Below are 17,738 nucleotides of genomic sequence, written 5' to 3'. Positions count from 1 at the left end.
GCTCTCTGCCGCAGCCCAAGCTCGGCGCCCAGCTGCCCAGCTGGCTCCTGGCCCCCGCCTCGCGCCCCCGGCGCCGGCGCCCCTTCCTGAGCGGGGACGAGGACCCCAAGGCGTCCACACTCCGCGTCGTGGTCTTCGGCTCGGATCGCATCTCGGGGAAGGTGGCTCGGGCCTACAGCAATCTGCGGTGAGAGCCGCGGCGGGGGGGGGCCCGGGCCGCGGGGCTTCCCTGGGGTCTCCGGGAGGGACTCGGTCTCCTTACCACCTTCGTCCCACCCCAGGCGGCTGGAGAACAACCGGCCCCTCCTCACACGGTTGTTCAAACTTCAGTTCTTCTACGTGCCGGTCAAGCGAGGCTCCGGCGCCTGCCCCGCCCCCGCAAGCCAGATGCCCCCACCGCCCGCGGACACCCCCCGGCACCCCAGCCCCGCGGTACGGCCCCAGCCGTCGGGTTGCAGATGGGCGCCCTGCCTCACCTGCGCCTCGAGGGGCACCTCCTTCTGCCTGAGCCTCGCTCCCGGGAGGGGCCCCGGCCCTGCCCTTGGGGGCGGCCCTTCCCAGCGAGACGTAGACTAAAAGCTGTTAGACTTGTGTCAGGGCAGGCGGGGTGGGGGAGCCCCAGAGGCCGCGGGGGGTGCATGGGGCTGGGGCGCAGGTCTCTAGGGCATCCGGGACTGACCGCGCCCCTCCCCCAGGAGCTGGAGAGCACCAATGATATCTCCCACTACCTCGGCATGCTGGACCCCTGGTATGAGCGCAACGTGCTTGGCCTCATGCACCTGCCGCCGGAGGTCCTGTGCCAGGTAGGTGGCCCCCGCGGGGCGGGGGCGGGGATGGGAGCACCTGCTGGAGCAGCGTCGTTTTCGGGGATCAGGCCTGGAGCCTCCAGGGAGGACTTGGAGGGCCTTGGACTTGAGCGGTCGGGGTGGACAATGGGAAGCGAGCGTGAGCCCGAATAGAGGGCAGCGACAGGGAGGCTGGGCTGCGGGTGCCCCCCTGCCCATTCTGGGTCCGGCTTCCATCTCACCATCCACTTGCCTGGCTCTGTGTGCCCCTGGCCCTCTCTTCTCTGTGCACGTGTGTGCATGCACGCACCTGTCCCTCTTCCTCTCTGGGTCCCTGCTCCGTTGCGCGCTCGCTGGCCACCTGTCGCTCTGGCTTGGCCCCGCCCACCCGCAGCAGTCTCTGAAGGCTGAATCCCGGCCCCTGGACGGCTCCTCTGGGCGGCTGCCCATCCTGGCGGACATGCTGCTCTATTACTGTCGCTTCGCCGCCCGGCCGGTGCTGCTGCAGGTGTACCAGACAGAGGTGAGCCCCGCCCCTCAACGCCAGCCGGCCCCCCGCCCCCCTGCAGCCGGCAGCCAGAGGGGACAGGGCGCTGATGCCGCTCCTCTCCTGCCCTCCGCAGCTGACCTTCGCCACCGGGGAGAAGACCACAGAGATCTTCATCCACTCCCTGGAGCTGGGTCACTCTGCTGCCACACGAGCCATCAAGGCTTCGGGTGGGTGCTGCCTGAGCCCCGGGAGCGGGTAGGGGAGGCAGGCCCCCGGGTGTGTGAGGGGCCCCCTGAAACTAGAGGGAGTGAAGGTGTATCTGTGCCTCTCAGGTCCTGGCAGCAAACGCCTGGGCATTGATGGTGACCGGGAGGCTGTCCCTCTAACACTACAGATTATTTACAGCAAGGTAAGGCCGGTGCTGGGGCCCGGGTCCCTCGAGGGCCTGCTCCCGACCCTCCCTCACGCAGAGGCAGCCCCCCTGGGTGCCTGGGCCCTGGTCTTTCAGCTGGGATGGTGCAGGCTGCCCTAGAGGGAAGGGGAGGGAGTGGACACCCTTCTCCCCTCCAGCATTCTCTCCCCCCACCCCCAATTCTCCCCAGATGTGCTCAGCAGCACCCATGAACTGTTAGGGCCTGGCTGCAAGGCTGAGGGTGAGAGGGGCAAGGGTGCAGTGTCCAGAGGGAGAGCCGGAGTCTGCGGGGCTGGGATGCCCCACGGGGTATGTGGGAGCTGGGATCCGGGTCAGAAGGGAGCCCCAGGATTTGTGGGGTGCAGGTAGGAGGGGCGATATGGGTTTCTGAGCATCACACCCGGGGTACAGGCCATGAGAACCTTGACCTCGAAGTGGGGACCCCAAGTGGGGACCCCCACCCTCTTTCCTTCCTTGAGTCATTCAAAAGACACTCATTTAGCCCCACTCATGCCGAGCTCTGTGCTGGGAGGGGAGACAGCGGCCGAGGCAGTGGGTGGGAGGGACTAACCGCCCTCTGAGCCCTCATGCGGGTGTTTGGGAGATGCCTACCACGTCCCAGATTGGGGGGGGGGGGCGGGATGGATTCCCTAGAAGCATTTCCTCAAGTGCTTATGGTCTAGAGGGCGTGGTAGGCGTTGCTTAGATGATCCCACACAACACATAATTATCACAACTGTGACAAACGGGAAGGAGAAGGTGATGGTCCTTTGAGAACCTTTAAGAGGATCATTCAGCCCAGTCGGAAAGGCTACACAAGGCTCCCCTGGGAAGGGACATTGAGTCAGTACTGGAAAGAAAAAGAAGAGTTCATTACTTAGGCTACGAAGGGCGGGATGTGCTCTCCAGGCAGTGAAAATGGCATGTGCAAAGGTCCTGTGGTGGGGGGGAACATGTCCTCACAGGGCACTGAGAAAGGCCAGAGGGGCTGGAGCAGAGACAGTGCATGGGTGAGGCTAGAGGAACTGGCAGGGCCAGAATACCCAGGGTCTTGAATTTTGTCCTTGTCCGAGGAGCGGTGGATACCCTTTGAAGGGGCTCCAGCTGGGAGTGGGGCTCGGGATGTGTGTGCCATGATTAGATCCCAGGTCTGGAAGCTCCCTCAGACTGGAGGGGTCCACAGGGCACATGGGAGGGCCGGTTAGGCAGCTCCGATGCTAGCTGTCCAGGAAGAAATGGGGGCGGCCTGCATTCAGGGCCGTGGGTTCCGTGAGCAGCAGGGCTTAGGGACAGACCAGAAAACGGGAGGCCCTAAGTCCTGGCTTTCAGTCTTCTGTGACCAGAAGCGGCCCAGGTCTGGTGCGGGGAGGCCGTGTCTTTGGGACAGGTCGAGTTTGAGGGGCCCTTGAGAGACCGGAGGGCCTGGCCTCGGGGGCAGCGGGGAGATGGGTGTGTTGGTGGCCGTGGGGAAGGAACACGGGGAGGGTCGTGCTTGGAGAGACCAGGGGAGCAGAGAGTGGAGGGCTGGGGAGGAGGCCCCTGAGCCCCGCGCCATGTGGCGGGGGGCAGACCGGCACCAGCCAGGGGCAGGGGTGTGCAGGTGGCAGGGGGCACAGCCAGACCCTCCTGTGAGGTCAGGGAAGCCCAGGACTGAGACGTGGGCACTTGCACTTGGCAGCGTGCACACCCTGGTGGAAGAGACATGCAGACCTCGAGAGGGGGTTCCAGCCTGGCTCTGTCTGGGACCCCAGGCCTGTGGCCCCCTCTCTTCCTCACTTGGGGCTCAGCCATCATGGAGATGACCCTTTGAGATTCTCTGAGCTCTCACACCCTCTGAGCCATGGACCAGGCCAGACACCTCATGCTCCTTCCTGGAACCATCAAGATCTATATGGGGGTCAGACAGCTCTTGGTGCGCGAGCTAGCAGACCTGGGTGAATCTGTGGGTCTGGAGCCCCTGTGTGAAGAGCAGGTAGCAGACCCCAGGAGCCCCCCGCCCCCACCGACCCCAGCTGAAAGGGTCTGGCTGCGCTGTGTTCCCAGGGGGCCATTAGTGGGCGAAGCCGCTGGAGCAACATGGAGAAGGTGTGCACGTCCGTGAACCTCAGCAAGGCCTGCCGGAAGCTGGAGGAGCTAGGTGAGCGGGCGGCGGGACGCAGGTGGCGGTGGGGAGGGGCCCCGAGCTTGGCCTGAGCCAGCCTTGTGCCCCGCAGACTCCAGCACGGAGGCCCTGACGCTAAACCTGACCGAAGTGGTGAAGAGGCAGAACCCCAAGTCCAAGAAGGGCTTCAACCAGGTAAAGGCGCCCCTCTCTTCCCTGTGGGAGCCCCGGGCGCGGGCAGGTGCCTGCGTGTGTGCGCGTGCGCAAATGAACGGGGTGCGATTTGGGGTGCGCCCACCACCGGTGTCGGGAGGAAGGAGAGCCCTGGGGAGGACGTGTCTGCGTGCAAAGCCTCCTGAGTCAGGGACTCCCAGCCTCACGAGGGGGGCCAATGGGCTTTGTCCCAGGCGGGCGGGGAGGGGACCTTGTTTCTTCTGGACTCGGAGAGGGGTGAGGGCCAGGGAGGAGGCAGGGCCTGACGGAGGCTGTCAGCCCCTGAGAGCTGCTGCTGGGTCTGGGGACAGGCCGGAGGGACAGAGCTGCCGAGGGCAGGCAGTTCGAGTGGCCGGCGATCGGGGCTGATGGGGGCCTTGCTTGCAGATTAGCACGTCACAGATCAAAGTGGACAAGGTGCAGATCATCGGCTCCCACGACTGCTCCTTCGCGGTGTGTCTGGACCAGGATGAGCGGAAGATCGTGCAGAGCGTGGTCCGGTAGGCCGGAGGCGCCCAGGGAGGGGGCCCACTTCTGCACCAGCCCCTAGGACCCCAGAAGGAGCTGCAGAAATGGAGGGCTTCCCTTAGCTCGTGCCTGCCCCCACAGGTGTGAGGTCTCGCCCTGCTACAGGCCCGAGAAGAGCGGCTTCTGCCCCCAACCCCAGAGGCCCCCGGACCCAGCAGCCCAGGCCGCGCCCGACCTCTGCTCCCTCCTCTGTCTGCCCATCATGACGTTCAGCGGAGCTCTGCCCTAGGGGGGCCCTCACCAGCCTGCTCGGAGCGCCCCCCACGCACTCCTCCCTGCTGAGAACTGAAGGGCCCAGTGTCGCATCGGCTCCTGCTGTGGGTCCTTGCAGGCGGCCGGGGCTTGGTGGCTTCTGGGTCCTTGGGGCTCTGTTCAGGAAAGACACAGGCATTAGGGGAGTGCGGCTGGCCCCCCAGCCCCGCAGGTCCCTCGCAGGACACAGGAGAGGGATGCATAAGCCGACCTCCAAAGGCCCCGGCCGCTAGTGTGGTCTAGGATCCTTTCTAGAAAGATCTGAGCCTCTGGTGCTCTGGAGTGTGGTTTAGGCCTCCTCTCCCAACCTTGGCCAGGCCCCCCTTTACTTTGTCAAAGACTTGGGGTTCATCCCCCTCTACTCTGAGGTTCAGATGGGAGAAACAAGGACAGGAATTTCTTTCCAGATCTTCATATGACCCTCCACCTCTTTCTCTCTCATTCTCTCTCTCTTAGACACACACACACACACACACACACACACACACACACACACACACGCAAATTCCCCGGGTCTTTTGAAAAACAGCACTAATCCTTCACCTGCCTATTATCCAGACCTGGAACATTCTCTTGCAAGCCCCTTACGGATCTGAGATCCTTGGGGGACAGGACAGGCGTGAATTCAGCTCAGTTACCTTCTAGCTAAATGACCAGAAGGAAGTTAATTAGCGTCTTCGAGCCTCCACTTCTCTGTGCCAAGACCTTGGGGGTTGAGGAAATTGTGTGCAAGGCCCCGGGCCCAGTGGCGGGCTCCTGGCCAGCGCTCAGGACAGATGAGCAGCCTCACTCTTGGGCGCCGACTCCTCCCGTCTGGCACTCGCCCTAGGACGCTTTCCGATTTATCACGAGGCAGGACCAAGCCTGAAGGGGCGGGGGACTGGTCAGTCTTATCCTCCTGAGGAGGAATGACCTTGGGCGAGATCCCAGCGGGGCGTAGATGGAGAGCCTGGCTTTGAGGGGCTTCATGCCTCGCTGGGGGGGTGGGTGGCAGGACATGAGTGCCAGAAGTGAGAAAGCCCCCAGGTCAGAGTGGTTTGGAAGGTGGAAGCAATCCCGGACTAGGGTAACAGGGAGGAGGGCAGGGCTGAGGAGCAGGATTCGGAAGGTAGAGGTGGAGAAAGGGGCCGTGGAGGAAGATGACTGGATCGTCGCCCAGAGCCCCTCCTCTGCCCCCCCCCCCCCCCCGTCCCCCCATCACCTGCTCCAAAGCTCCTGGGCTTGCGGGAGCCCCTGAAACGCCACGCAGACACAGCCTGAGAGAAGTGAGCGGTGCTCCCTCCCCGGGCCCCACCCCCCCGTCTGTCCTGGCTCCAGGCCCCAGAGAGCAGCCGACCATATACCTTTGATTGTTTTTGTCATTGTTGTTGTGTGAACAAGATCTCCTACTGGATAAACAGATACCCAAGAATGAATGAAGAAAATTTAATATTATTTTCAAATAAAACCTGGTTAGTCTCGTACGCGATGACCCGCAGTCACCTTGCTGCCCAACCATCAACTGCCCTAGGCAGCAACAATCAGATTCCTGGGGGGGGGCCATTCGATGTGGCTGTTAGGTAATTCTCCTCCCTGGAGAAAATACATTTATGCTGAAGTTTTCTCTGCCGCTGTTCTGCAGAAGGCTCGTCGTCCTGCAGAGAGGAGGCGAGCTCCTGGCTGGCCCTCTGGATCTGGGCTGTTCTTGGCCCTGGCTCACGGGGAGGGACGGAAGAGCAGGTGAAGGTAGAAGGGGTGTGGGAAGCCACCTGTTTCGGGGAGGAAGAGGCAGGCGTCAGCCTAACCCCCGACAGGGAGGAGGAAGGAACACGAGATGCTCTAGCTTTGCACCAGCTAGCTATGGCAAACAGTCAGACACTCCTAACACCTAACCTGCATCCGCAGGACACCCCTCGATCCAGGCGGGGCGCCCCGAGGGCCTGGGAGGTGTCTCTTCTGCCGGAATTAAATTGGCCCAAATCCATGAAACGCATTAACCCAGGGATTCAGACACACTCAGCGGATCTCACCCAGTCCGGAGGCCGGGACTTCGCTTCTGATATTCTCTCCCAAAGTGGGTGGCCCCCGTCTAATCGTGAAAATACCAGACAAACCCAGATTGGGGGGCCTTCTGCTATAGGCTAACCTGACTAGGACTCTGCCAGGAGGTCCTGCAAAGAAGATAGGACTGCGAAACTCCTAGAGCAAGGAGACAGGGACCTGAAGACTAAATGCAGTGCGGGGCCCTGGACTGGATCCCGAAATGGAAAGAGGATGCTAGCACAAGAATTGGTGACATCCGTATACAGTCTGGAGTTTAGTTTTTTAATTTTTTTAAGTTTATTTATTTATTTTGAGGGAGGAAAAAAAAATGTGAGCGGGGAGAGGCAGAGGGAGAAGGAGAGAGAAAAATCCCAAGCAGGTTCCTCACTGTCAGGGCAGAGCCTGACGCAGGGCTTGAACCCACAAACTTGTGAGATTAGGATCTGGGCTGAAGTCAGATGCTTAACCAACTGAGCCACCCAGGTGCTCCTGGGGTTTAGTTTTCAAAAAGCAAAAGCAGACAAACAAATAAACAAACTCACATATACACATATGCACTTCATTGTAAGACTCCTGGGGGGGGGAAAGGTAATGTGAGAATCTTAAAGAAAACCAAAGGGGAAAAAAAATACACGTTATCTTCAAAGGATCAACAAACAGCTCCCTTCTCAACAGAAACCTTGGAAACCAGAAGACAATGAAACAGCATCTTTAAAATGCTGGGAAAAATTCAATCTAGACTTGTTTAATGTTTTTTTAAATTATATACTGCTCACAAGAAACACGTTAAGTATATGAATACAAAATATGAAAGCCAAAGGATCGAAAGGGTGTTGTCATACTAATATCAGACAAAGATTTTTAAGGCAAGAAGCATTTAAAAAATAACTAAGAAGGACATTTTATAAAGATCAAAAAGTCCATCCAACAGAAAGTCATGATCATAAATCTGTATGTATGCAGTAGCATCAATGTAAACTGTAAAGCAAAAATTGACCAAATTAGTATCTCCACAACCATAACAAAGGATTTTATTACACCGCTCTCAGTAGCTTCGGAACAAACAGACAAGAAATAATAGAGAACTTGAGGATCAGGACAACGCGATTAACACATTTGGTCTTATTGAAATAGAATACCGCCCAGCAACGGAATTCACATTATTTCAAGTACAAGTAGAGAATCAAATTTCAAATGATTGAAACCAAAGGGAGTATCTTCATCTCAAAAAGATAGGGAAAGAAAGATATAAATCCTAAAGAAAGCAGAAGGAAGGATGTGTAAAAGCAGAGATCTAGGAATTAGAAAAGCAACGTACTCATTGATAAGGCTCTAGCAAACAAATTATCAATATCATGTGTGAACAAGAGGGTGTCTCTACAGATCCCATGCACACCAAAAATATAGTGAAAGGATATTATAAATTGACCAACAAATTTGACAATTTGGATAAGATGGAGAAGTGTCTCAGAAATACCATTCATGAAAGAAATGGATTTCCCAGGTAGGCATGTATATATTGAAGAAATAAAAGCCGTTCTTTTTTTTTTTTTAATGTTTTTAATTTATTTTTGAGAGACAGAGAGAGACAGTGCAAGCAGGGGAGAGGCAGAGAGAGAGGGAGGCACAGAATCTGAAGCAGGCTCCAGGCTCCGAGCTGTCAGCACAGAGCCCCACACGGGGCTTGAACCCATGAACCGTGAGATTCTGACCTGAGCCGAAGCTGGACGCTCAACCGACTGGGCCACCCAGGCGCCCCTGAAGCCGTTCTTTTTTGAAAAAAAGTATTTTTTTAGACAGAGTGAGTAAGGGAGGAGCAAAGAAAGAGGGAGAGAGAGCATCCTAAGCAGGCACCGGGCTGCCAGCCCAGAGCCCAGGGCAGGGTTCAAATTCACAAAACCGTCAGATCAAGACCTGAGCTGAAACCAAGAGTTGGACTCTTAACCTACTGAACCACTGAGGTGCCTCAAAACCATTCTTTTCTTAATTAGTCTGGCAACCAAGTATTTGCTTATTTTCGGCTACCTCCATGCCCCGTACATATGCTAGAATATCCTGTAGTTGGAACTGTACCGTAACTGGCTTTTTCAGATTTGTTTCATTCACTTAGCAGTGTGTGTGTAAGGTTCTTCTTGTCTTTTCATGGCTTCACAGCTCATTTCCTTTTGTTGCTGTATAATATTCCATTTTGTTGATGTACCCAGGTTCATTTCTTTACCCACAGACATCTTGGTTGATGCCAAGTTTTGGCAATTATGGATAAAGCAGATACAAACATTCATGTGCTGGTTTTTGTGTGGACATATGTTTTCAGCTCCTTTGGGTAAATATCAAGGGGCACAATTGCTCAATCACATGGTATAAGTGTATTTAGGTTAGTGGTTTGTTTTTTTTTAAGGAGGCACCTTGGTGGCTCAGCCAGTTAAGCATCCGATTTCAGCTGAGGTCATGATCTCCCCATTCATGGGTTCAAGCCCCTCATCGGGCTGTATACTGACAGTGCAGAGCCTGCTTGGGATTCTGTCTCTCTTCTTCTCTCCCTATCCCTCCCCTGCTCACACTTTCTCTCTCTCAAATAAACTTAAGATATAAAAATAAAAAGCCAAGCACTTCCAAAGTGGCTTGTGCACTTTTTTTCATTCTTAGCAAATATCGGAGCGTCCCGTGGCCCCGCATGCTCGCCAGCATTTGGCGGCGTCACGGTTTTGGATTTTATCCATTCTAATGAGCGTGTCGTAGGATCTCACTGTGGTTTTAATTTTCAATTCCCTGATAAGTGACACAGCATCTTTTCATGTGTTTGTCATGTGAATATCTTCTTTGGTGAGGTGTCTCTTCAGATCTTTTGCCCATTTTTTAACTGGGTTTTTTTTTTCTTATTGTTGAATTTTAAGAGTTCTTTGTATATTCCGGAGACCGGTCCTTTATCAGATACACGTTTGACAAATATTTTCTCCCAGTCTGTGGCTTGTCTTTTCATTCTCTGAACACTGCCTTTTGCAGAACAAATGGTCATTTAAAAAGGACGTCCTGTGTATTGATTTGCTCTCCTCTGGAAGCTCAGAGCACTGATCTGTCACCATCCTCAGACCGTTCCAGACCGTTCCCTGATATCCTAGTCACACCTCCTCTGGGGACCAGTTCTCCCACCGCCCCTGGGGCAGGGAGTGCCTAAATCCCCCCTCAAACTTCCCCCAAGAGAGGCATCAGAGACCTTTTCAGCTTCTGTTGCTTCCGGCACACAGAGATGTGTGCGGGCCGCACCTGCTCGGTGCCTGCCCAGGGCTTCCGACTCCCCTCCCCCACTGGCACAGCCACCACACCCTCCAGCCCCGGGAGCCCGCACTGCTGCCCTGGGGCTGGGGGCTGGGGGCTTCTCTCCTTTCCCATCTCTGAGTGCCTCTATTTCGCCAACCCCACCAGTAAAATTGGGGTAAAGGAAGCCGGCTCTCCTGGAAGAGGGTGTCCTGCCCGTCTCTCTGGGGGCAGAGACAGGCAGGTGGCACACTGTCCCCTACCTGTGCCACGTTATTTCTCGCTGTTCCTGGCAGCGGGCACACCTGCACCCTGGCTCGGGCCACAGTCCCCTGTGTCTTAGTCCGCTCAGGCTGCCCCTAGCGCGGGCTGCTGAAACCAGACACTCATGTCTCCCAGTCTGGAGGCTGGACATCCAAGATCAAGGTGCTGGCAGATTCTGTGTCTGGTGAGAGCCCACTTCCTGCTTTGCACGTGGCCACCTTCCCCTGAGCCTCTGCCTGGTGGAGAGAAGAGGCTCTGGGGGTCTCTCCCTCCCCTGGGGACCCTGGGCTCCACTTCATGGTGTCATTGAAATGGAATTACCTCCGAACGTCCCGCCTCCTGCTGACCATCACACTGGAGGGTCAACACCCGAATCCTGGGGGGACACAAACACTCGGTCCATACACGCAGCAGCCCTGAGTGCGTGGCCCCCGGAAGGGCCCTGTGGCCACGCCAGCCACCTGCATGCATGGCTCTCCGCACAGGGTGCGTGGGGGACGCTCAGAAATCAGGGGCTGGAAGGCCCAGACTCATAGTCATTGTGACCTGACCCAGAAATCACCGCTGGATGTTAGGTGAGAACAAAGTGAGGTATCAGCAAACTATTTAAAAATTTTTTTAAACGCTTATTTATTTTTGAGAGGGGGGAGGGGCAGAGAGAGACACACACACACATACATAGAATCCCAGGTAGGCTCCAGGCTCTGAGCTGTCAGCACAGAGCCCGACAGGGGGCTTGGACCCACGAACCGTGAGATCATGACCTGAGCCAAATTCAGTCGTTTAACCGACTGAGCCCCCCAGGCGCCCCGATCAGCCAACACTTTATAGCACTTGGTGTACACATGCCAAGAACTACCCACGTGTGTTACTTACTTCTGGTGTCATGCCTCCTCCTCCCAGCGGCCCCACGAGGTGGGTACTAGTATATGCCCATTTTACAGAGGAGGAAACTGAGACAGAGAAGTTAAGGAACTGTCCCAAGGTCACAGAGACCCGGAAAAGGGGAAGCCAGGCTTCAAGCCCATGTAGCAGGGCCCCAGAGTCCCTGCCCTTAACCACCACGCTATGCTAGTTCCTCAAGCCACTCACGTTGGTGCTGGGGACACGGAGCCCCAGAAAAATGAAGTTCACACAGATATCAGAGTGGGCTGGCTTCATTGTGATGGAATTTTGGAGGGCTCTGACGTTTCCACATGGAGGCCACAGTCTGCAGACACCCCGGGAACACAGAGGGTGGGAAAGCAGGAGAGGGAAGCTGAGGTCTGAGCAGGCGGGCAGAGCCGCAGGCAAGTCGGTACCTTCCACTGGGCAGGCAGGGGGAGGCGGTCAGGAAGGAGGCCTGGGAATGGACTCCAGGCCTAAGAGCTGCCTCCACGGGTCCGCAGAGACCTGTGGGGAGGGGGAGTTGGGGGGGAGAGGACAGAGCAGTCCTACCCCACAGAATTGTTGTGGGGGGCGGGGAGCGGGGAGGAAGCTGGCAAGGGCTTTGCAAATGTGCTGCAACCCCTCAATTACAGAGGAGGAAACTGAGGCCAAGGCAGAAGGGGGGGCCCGTGCAGCTACACCGATGTCACAACAGAGCCCAGTCAGGTCCCCTTTTCGGGGTGTATCTGTGCGCCCGGGTGCGGGTGCAAGCTCTTGTACATTAAGGGACGAGGCAGTTTGCATGAGTAATAAATGAAGGGTTAAAGCCTTCGAGTTTTCTCAAGGATCCTAGTCAACCCCCAGACTTTTTTAATTTTTTAAAATGTTTATTTCTGAGAGAGACAGAGCGCGAGCAGGGGAGGGGCAGAGAGAGAGGTAGACAGAATCTGAAGCAGCTCCAGGCTCCGAGCTGTCGGCACAGAGCTGACGCGGGGCTTGAACCCACAGACTGAAAGATCATGACCTGAGCGAAGTCGTACACTTAACGGACTGAGCCACCCAGGTGCCCCAACCCCCAGCCTCCTTGACTCCCCAACTTTCCTGACCTGCCAGCCAGTCCCTATTCCTAGCGGGAATTCATTTGCGAGAGGACACAGCGACTGTTGTAGGTATCTTATAGAGATAAGAGGCTCCACGCCCCCCACCCCCGCCACATTTTGGGGAGAGCCTGCAGACCTGCCCCGCATCTCGGCTCCTCCAGCCCCCACCGGAGAACAGGGGAGGGGCCTGCGCGGAGACCAGGCTTCGCCCCTGCAGCGGGTTCTCCCTGCCCCTCGCCCCACCGCAGAGGAGTCTGGGAGAGGCAACCGGTGCACCTGCAAAGAGAATCCTGGGGAGGGAAATTTTCTTCCCTAAATTGAAGGCCGGCTTGCCCGAGGGGTAGTGGGCCGATTTTCTCTGTATCTTGACCCACGTCAGTATGTTTTTGGGGCCAGAAAATGGAGACAATTAAATTTAAGAAAGGAATGCGGTTGATCCTCAGGTACGCGTCTCTCATGATCTCCAAGTAAACATATTAAGGGGAAAATCAATTCGTGTAATCACCCCAGGCCTTCAACAGCGATGATCACCGCGTGGAGAGAAAAAAGATACCGGGAAGTGGGGGCCAGGAGCTCTTTTTGACCCTATTTCTGTAATGTGTGTGTAGTTTTTGTAATGAAACTGCAGGGGGCGCCTGGGTGGCTCCGCCGGTCTAGCGTCTGACTTCTTGATTTCAGCTCGGGTCAGGAGCCCAGGGTCATGGACAGAGCCCTGCACCACGCTGAGCTTGGAAACTGCTTGGGATTCTCTCTCACTCTCCCTCTGCCCCTCCCTCGCTCACACTCTCTCTAAAACAAATAAAATTAATAATAATAATAACAGACACATTGATGGTGTTGAGAATCAAAACCCCCTCTTTCCTCAAAAATAAAAATGTCTAAAAGAATGAGCGGATGGATATAAAGCATTAACCTCCTTCCCATAACCGTGCCTGACTAGTCCTAACTCCGCACGCGCACGCACGCGCCCCACAGGCCCGGAGGAGCGCTCACGACGCCCCTTCCTCCTCCTCCTCCGCACCCACAGCAGACACTACTCGTTGCTAGCAAGTTCCCAGGTGATACTGATGCTGTTGGTTCAGGGACCACACCTGGTGAACCACGGCTTAGAGCACACTGTGGTCCTGCCGTCCCTGCTTCCCGGGGCTGTGGCGGTGAGGGCTGGAGGGAACCCCCTCGAAGCAGAGGTGCCCGTGAAGTGGGTGCCAGCCTTGCTGCTGCCTGGGTCTTCCTTGAGTGGGGAAGGGAGCCAAGGAGCACGGGCCAGTCTTCCGGTCAACTCGGCCCGTAGTGCTCCCTGGGAAGCTGGACTGGGCATCCTCTGGTTCAAGTGCCCTCCCCACCACGAAGGTGAGCCCTCTCCCTAACTGTCCTAGCTCCTGAGGCAGCCAGATACACGAAGTTAGGTGTGTTTCTATAACACGTGGAGTTGGAAGTACTCTGGATGTATTTCCTTTTTATTTTTTTTAATGTTTCTCTATTTTTGAGAGAGGGCACAAGCGGGGAGGGGCAGAGAGAGAGGGAGACAGAATCCCAAGCAGGCTCTTCACTGTCAGCACAGAGCCTGATGCAGGGGTCAAATCCACAAACCGGGAGATCACGACCTGAGCCGAAATCAAGAGTCGGATGCTTAGCCAACCAAGACACCAGGCGCCCTTCCCTGAACACAACTCTAAGAGCCCTTCACTTTGTGAAAAAGCCTGGGCAGGAGAAACCAGAAATGCATGACTCTGACTCAGAGTCCCTTGGGGAGAGAGGAGAAAGCAGAACAGCGCTTCTGCCCTACCCCCGCCCACCAGCCCGACGGCACAGCCCGGACAGAGGGTGTCTGGACAACGGAAATATCTAGAGGATTTTTAAATCGTTTGCTAAGAGATGTGTAATGTACGTGCCTTTCCTGTCTCCCCCACCCCACCTTCCCCACCCCCCCTAATCCTCAGAGAGATCTACATCGATTATTAGGATTTTCTTTGGGTGGATTCCTTAGAAAATGACAAGGCGATGGATTCTGCATTTGCTGCTGGAGACTCCCTTGCTGGGGCAAGGCGACAGGTGACCTGGGGCTCTTGCTTCCGAAGCAAATAAGCTCACCTGACTCCAACACCTTTGGTCCCCAGGGCACGCCGATCCCTGTGCTGGTCCCTCTGCTGCCACAGTATCAAGGAGATTTCATCAAATATGTTTACAAATTAAAATGTTAATGTATTTAAGCTCTTGGCTGCTTCGTAATGGATGTGAAAGTAACAGGAAGTGTTTCCCCAAATAGAAGGGGCTGGAGAGGCTCTTCCTGGGACGCTGGTGCACCGGGAAGCCTGGCCTCGGCATACCTGGAAGCAGATTCCACCCTAAGAGGTAAGGTGTTCCTGGGATCAGAGGGGCAGTGCCCCCCTCCCCGCCTTGGGGATGGTAGGTTGGTGCAGGGACAGCTAGTGACCCTAGTCCTTCGTCTCTGCCTTCTCTTCCTTCTTGCATGTTCCTGGTTGCCCATCACACATGAAGGCACCTCAGTCCCTCCTTGCAGGGGACAGCTCTGGGGCCGTCCACGGTCACCAAGCAGCCTGTGGCTGCCACACCCAGTGTGGCTGCCAAGATAGCAGCTCTTGAAAGAGGAGGGTGCAGCCACAGGAGGCCCATGTCAGCTTGTGATTTCCGATTCAGTTAAGCCAAAGCTGATAAGGAGAGGGGGCTGCCCGCTATGACCACAACACTGCCTGGCTGCTGCTGAGGGCTGGACCTGCAGCTGCAGAGTCCCTGGTCCTTCATCCTGTCCTGGACCTACCCATTTCCCCCATCCGCCCGCCCACCCATCCACCCATCCATCCATCCATCCATCCGTGCAAGCATGCATGCATCCATCCATCATCTACCCATCCATGCATGCATGCATACATGCATCCGTCCATCTAACCATCCATCCATCCATCCACCCACCCATCCATCCATCTGTCCATCTTTCCATCCATCCATTTAACCATCCATCTAACCATCCATCCATCCATCCATTTATCCATCCATCCATCTAACCATCCATCCATCCATCCATCCATCCATGCAAGCATGCATGCATCCATCCATCATCTACCCATCCATGCATGCATGCACACATGCATGCATGCATCCGTCCATCTAACCATCCATCCATCCACCCAACCATTCATCCATCTGTTCATCTTTCCATCCATCCATTTAACCATCCATCTAACCATCCATCCATCCATCCATTTGTTGAATTTAACAAGCCAAACATTCTCTTATGCCATGATGGGTAGGATAATGCATAAGACCTCGCCTCTGCTTCCCCAGAACGTATTGGGGGAGGGTAGACAGATGGGGCAGACACATGAGCTAAGAACTCAAATACAAAGATACGAGATAGACTATCATTTCAGTCACATGAGGGGTGCAGTAAAACAATAGGGCAGGGAGGCCGAGCCATGGAGTAGATGACTTAAATTTCTGGACTGTTTGTTGTTGTTGCTGTTGTTTTTCAAATTCCCTCTTCTGCAAAGTGAGGATGATGGAGTAGAGGCCATGCAAGCCCTTGCAGAGAAAATATCAGTGACTTCTCTGGCTGTAAAGGAGGAACCCAAGTGACAGAAATCCAAGTCAAACAATCTTACTCAAAAAGGGGAGGGGAGGAGAATTTATTGGATCACATAGTCCAACAATCAGGAGTAGATCTAGGCATGAGGGTTGCAGGCACGGCTGAATCCAGGTGTTCAAACAATGCTGTCCTTGATCTGTCTCTCTCCAGAGCCATTTACCGTCAGGCCAAACCAGGTGATGGCAGAGCGTCTGTGAGCCTTTCAGAAGTCTAGAAATGTGTACAAGATTTCCCAAAATATTGCCTGGCTTCAAATTGTGAGGAAAAGAAAGAATAGGATCAGCTAACCCACAGGTCCCTACGTTGGAGGTGATCTGTTCCCCCACCCTACTCTCTCCTAAGTGCCAACGCCAGCAGGTGTTTTATCACTCCCTCACCTGTGTCCTCTCTGCCATCTTTGACACCATCTCCTTTCCCAGCTGCCAGGCGCCCCGCTTTCCTCCTCCCTCTCTGACCTATGTGTGCGCTCTTCTCTGCTAGAGCTAAGAGGAGGACTGAAGGGGACCCCACGCGCACATGCAGCCGGGACCCCAGGAGCCGCCTGGACCATCTCAGAACTGCAGGCGATCAGGACTCCTGGGACGGGTCACAGCCTGGGCCTGGGCATCAGGGAACCACCGGGTCAGACCCGCTGCACAAATCACACCGTGGAGTTCGGCCTTCCTCCTGAAGGTAACAGGGAGCCATCGAAGGCTGTACTGCGGGCGTAACATGATCAGACTTGCGTTTCAGCATCCGAGAGGGGGGCTTGGCCGAGACGCGGATGTGGATCAGGCTTCCATGGCCACTCGGGAGGAGGGGATGGTGACCTGATGAAATGGTAACAGCTGTGGGGGTGGGAAAAGGGACGGTTTATGACACAGGACTTGGCTGCCTTTGGATGGAACAGGGGAGAGAGAGGGAGCTGTTGAGGATGATCCGCAAGCATCTGCAGCTGCAGAGAGGTGCAGACAGGTGGGTCTGGTTGGGGCCAGGGGGGCGGGGAGGGCTCGGTTCACACACCTTGAACTGAAAGTGCCGGGTGGCCCTCTGGCTGCCGGTCTCTGGGCATGGATGGCGGCTGGGGTGTCTGGAGCTCAGGAGGGTTCCAGGGGCCCCGGCATCACGGCCCAGTGAGCGCCACAGGAGGCTCTATGGAGGTGTCCCCTCCCCTCCTGCCCCACCAATAAATGAAGAGGCTCCAGTGGCCGCGGGTGACCACAGGACTTCTGCAGAAAGCAGCCACACGGCAGGATGTGCTCTGGGAGGAGCTTGAGGGCCACGGGGAAGGGGAAGGAAGAGGAGGGACGGAGGCAGGCCTGTGCCACGCTGGGCCTTTCTCTGCAGATCTGCAGGCCGCAGCGGGGACCGAAGACACCCGCGGGGGCCCCTCCAAGACACCGGGTCCTCTGGGGCCGACAGCCTCCCTGTGGAAGACAGTCAGCAGGAAGACTTAGGAAACCAAGTTCCAGCTGAGCTAAGTAGGTGCTGGCTGGGGTAAGGTGTCCGGGGAGGAACGCGGGGGAGGCCCATCCGGGCAGGCCAGGTGGAGCGCCAGGAGGCAGGAGGCTGGCAGGGGGCCCTGGGGGCGCCAAGGTGCCCTTGGCTCTTCTGCACTAAGGCCCAGCCTTGCCGAGAAGGGTCACTGAGAAGTGGCGGCCCCCAGAATCCCTCTGCCCAGTGAGGATCGTTCCACCCAGGGCCCTGCGAGGGGACCTCCCCTTTCCTCTCCGAATCCTAACTGCTTGCACGCGCACTGTCCCACCTGACTCTCGCCCGCACTCCGAGGTGGGCTGGATGCGCGTTTTGGTGCCCATTTTATAGCTCAGAGAGATGAGGGATCTCGCCGAAGACTGCGGGGCAGGT

The 17,738-nt window shown here is 56.2% G+C and overlaps 2 protein-coding genes across 6 annotated transcripts in view; both read left to right on the top strand.

Annotated features, from left to right (window-relative positions):
• PIK3R5 (phosphoinositide-3-kinase regulatory subunit 5) overlaps nucleotides 1–6,244 on the top strand; it is a 25,468-nt gene extending 19,224 nt beyond the window's left edge. Inside the window, exons 10-19 of the mRNA XM_029927598.1 lie at nucleotides 1–187; nucleotides 282–432; nucleotides 696–803; nucleotides 1,180–1,308; nucleotides 1,409–1,502; nucleotides 1,608–1,684; nucleotides 3,731–3,824; nucleotides 3,901–3,983; nucleotides 4,389–4,501; nucleotides 4,611–6,244. The exon at nucleotides 1–187 is cut by the window's left edge and continues 14 nt beyond it. Of these exons, the coding sequence (XP_029783458.1) occupies nucleotides 1–187; nucleotides 282–432; nucleotides 696–803; nucleotides 1,180–1,308; nucleotides 1,409–1,502; nucleotides 1,608–1,684; nucleotides 3,731–3,824; nucleotides 3,901–3,983; nucleotides 4,389–4,501; nucleotides 4,611–4,758 (1,184 nt within the window). The 3' untranslated portion in view covers nucleotides 4,759–6,244. The remainder of the gene's footprint in view (nucleotides 188–281; nucleotides 433–695; nucleotides 804–1,179; nucleotides 1,309–1,408; nucleotides 1,503–1,607; nucleotides 1,685–3,730; nucleotides 3,825–3,900; nucleotides 3,984–4,388; nucleotides 4,502–4,610) is intronic.
• Nucleotides 6,245–9,723: 3,479 nt separating this feature from the next.
• Nucleotides 9,724–17,738, top strand: part of PIK3R6 (phosphoinositide-3-kinase regulatory subunit 6) — a 56,966-nt gene continuing 48,951 nt past the window's right edge. For 3 of the 5 annotated variants that reach the window (XM_029927658.1, XM_029927660.1, XM_029927659.1), the window contains exons 1-5: nucleotides 9,724–10,897; nucleotides 14,556–14,641; nucleotides 16,374–16,565; nucleotides 16,739–16,847; nucleotides 17,220–17,353. In XM_029927658.1, coding sequence (XP_029783518.1) covers nucleotides 10,788–10,897; nucleotides 14,556–14,641; nucleotides 16,374–16,565; nucleotides 16,739–16,847; nucleotides 17,220–17,353 — 631 coding nt within the window. In that variant the 5' untranslated portion in view covers nucleotides 9,724–10,787. Of the gene's footprint in view, nucleotides 10,898–14,555; nucleotides 14,642–15,523; nucleotides 16,566–16,738; nucleotides 16,848–17,219; nucleotides 17,354–17,738 lie in introns of those variants that run through there. The other 2 variants (XM_029927661.1, XM_029927662.1) reach the window with 2 other exon arrangements.

This window comes from Suricata suricatta, chromosome 17 (assembly GCF_006229205.1).
Source record: "Suricata suricatta isolate VVHF042 chromosome 17, meerkat_22Aug2017_6uvM2_HiC, whole genome shotgun sequence".
Taxonomy (NCBI): domain Eukaryota; kingdom Metazoa; phylum Chordata; class Mammalia; order Carnivora; family Herpestidae; genus Suricata; species Suricata suricatta.
Note: the sequence above shows the minus strand (reverse complement) of the source record. Positions and strands in the feature narration are given on the sequence as shown.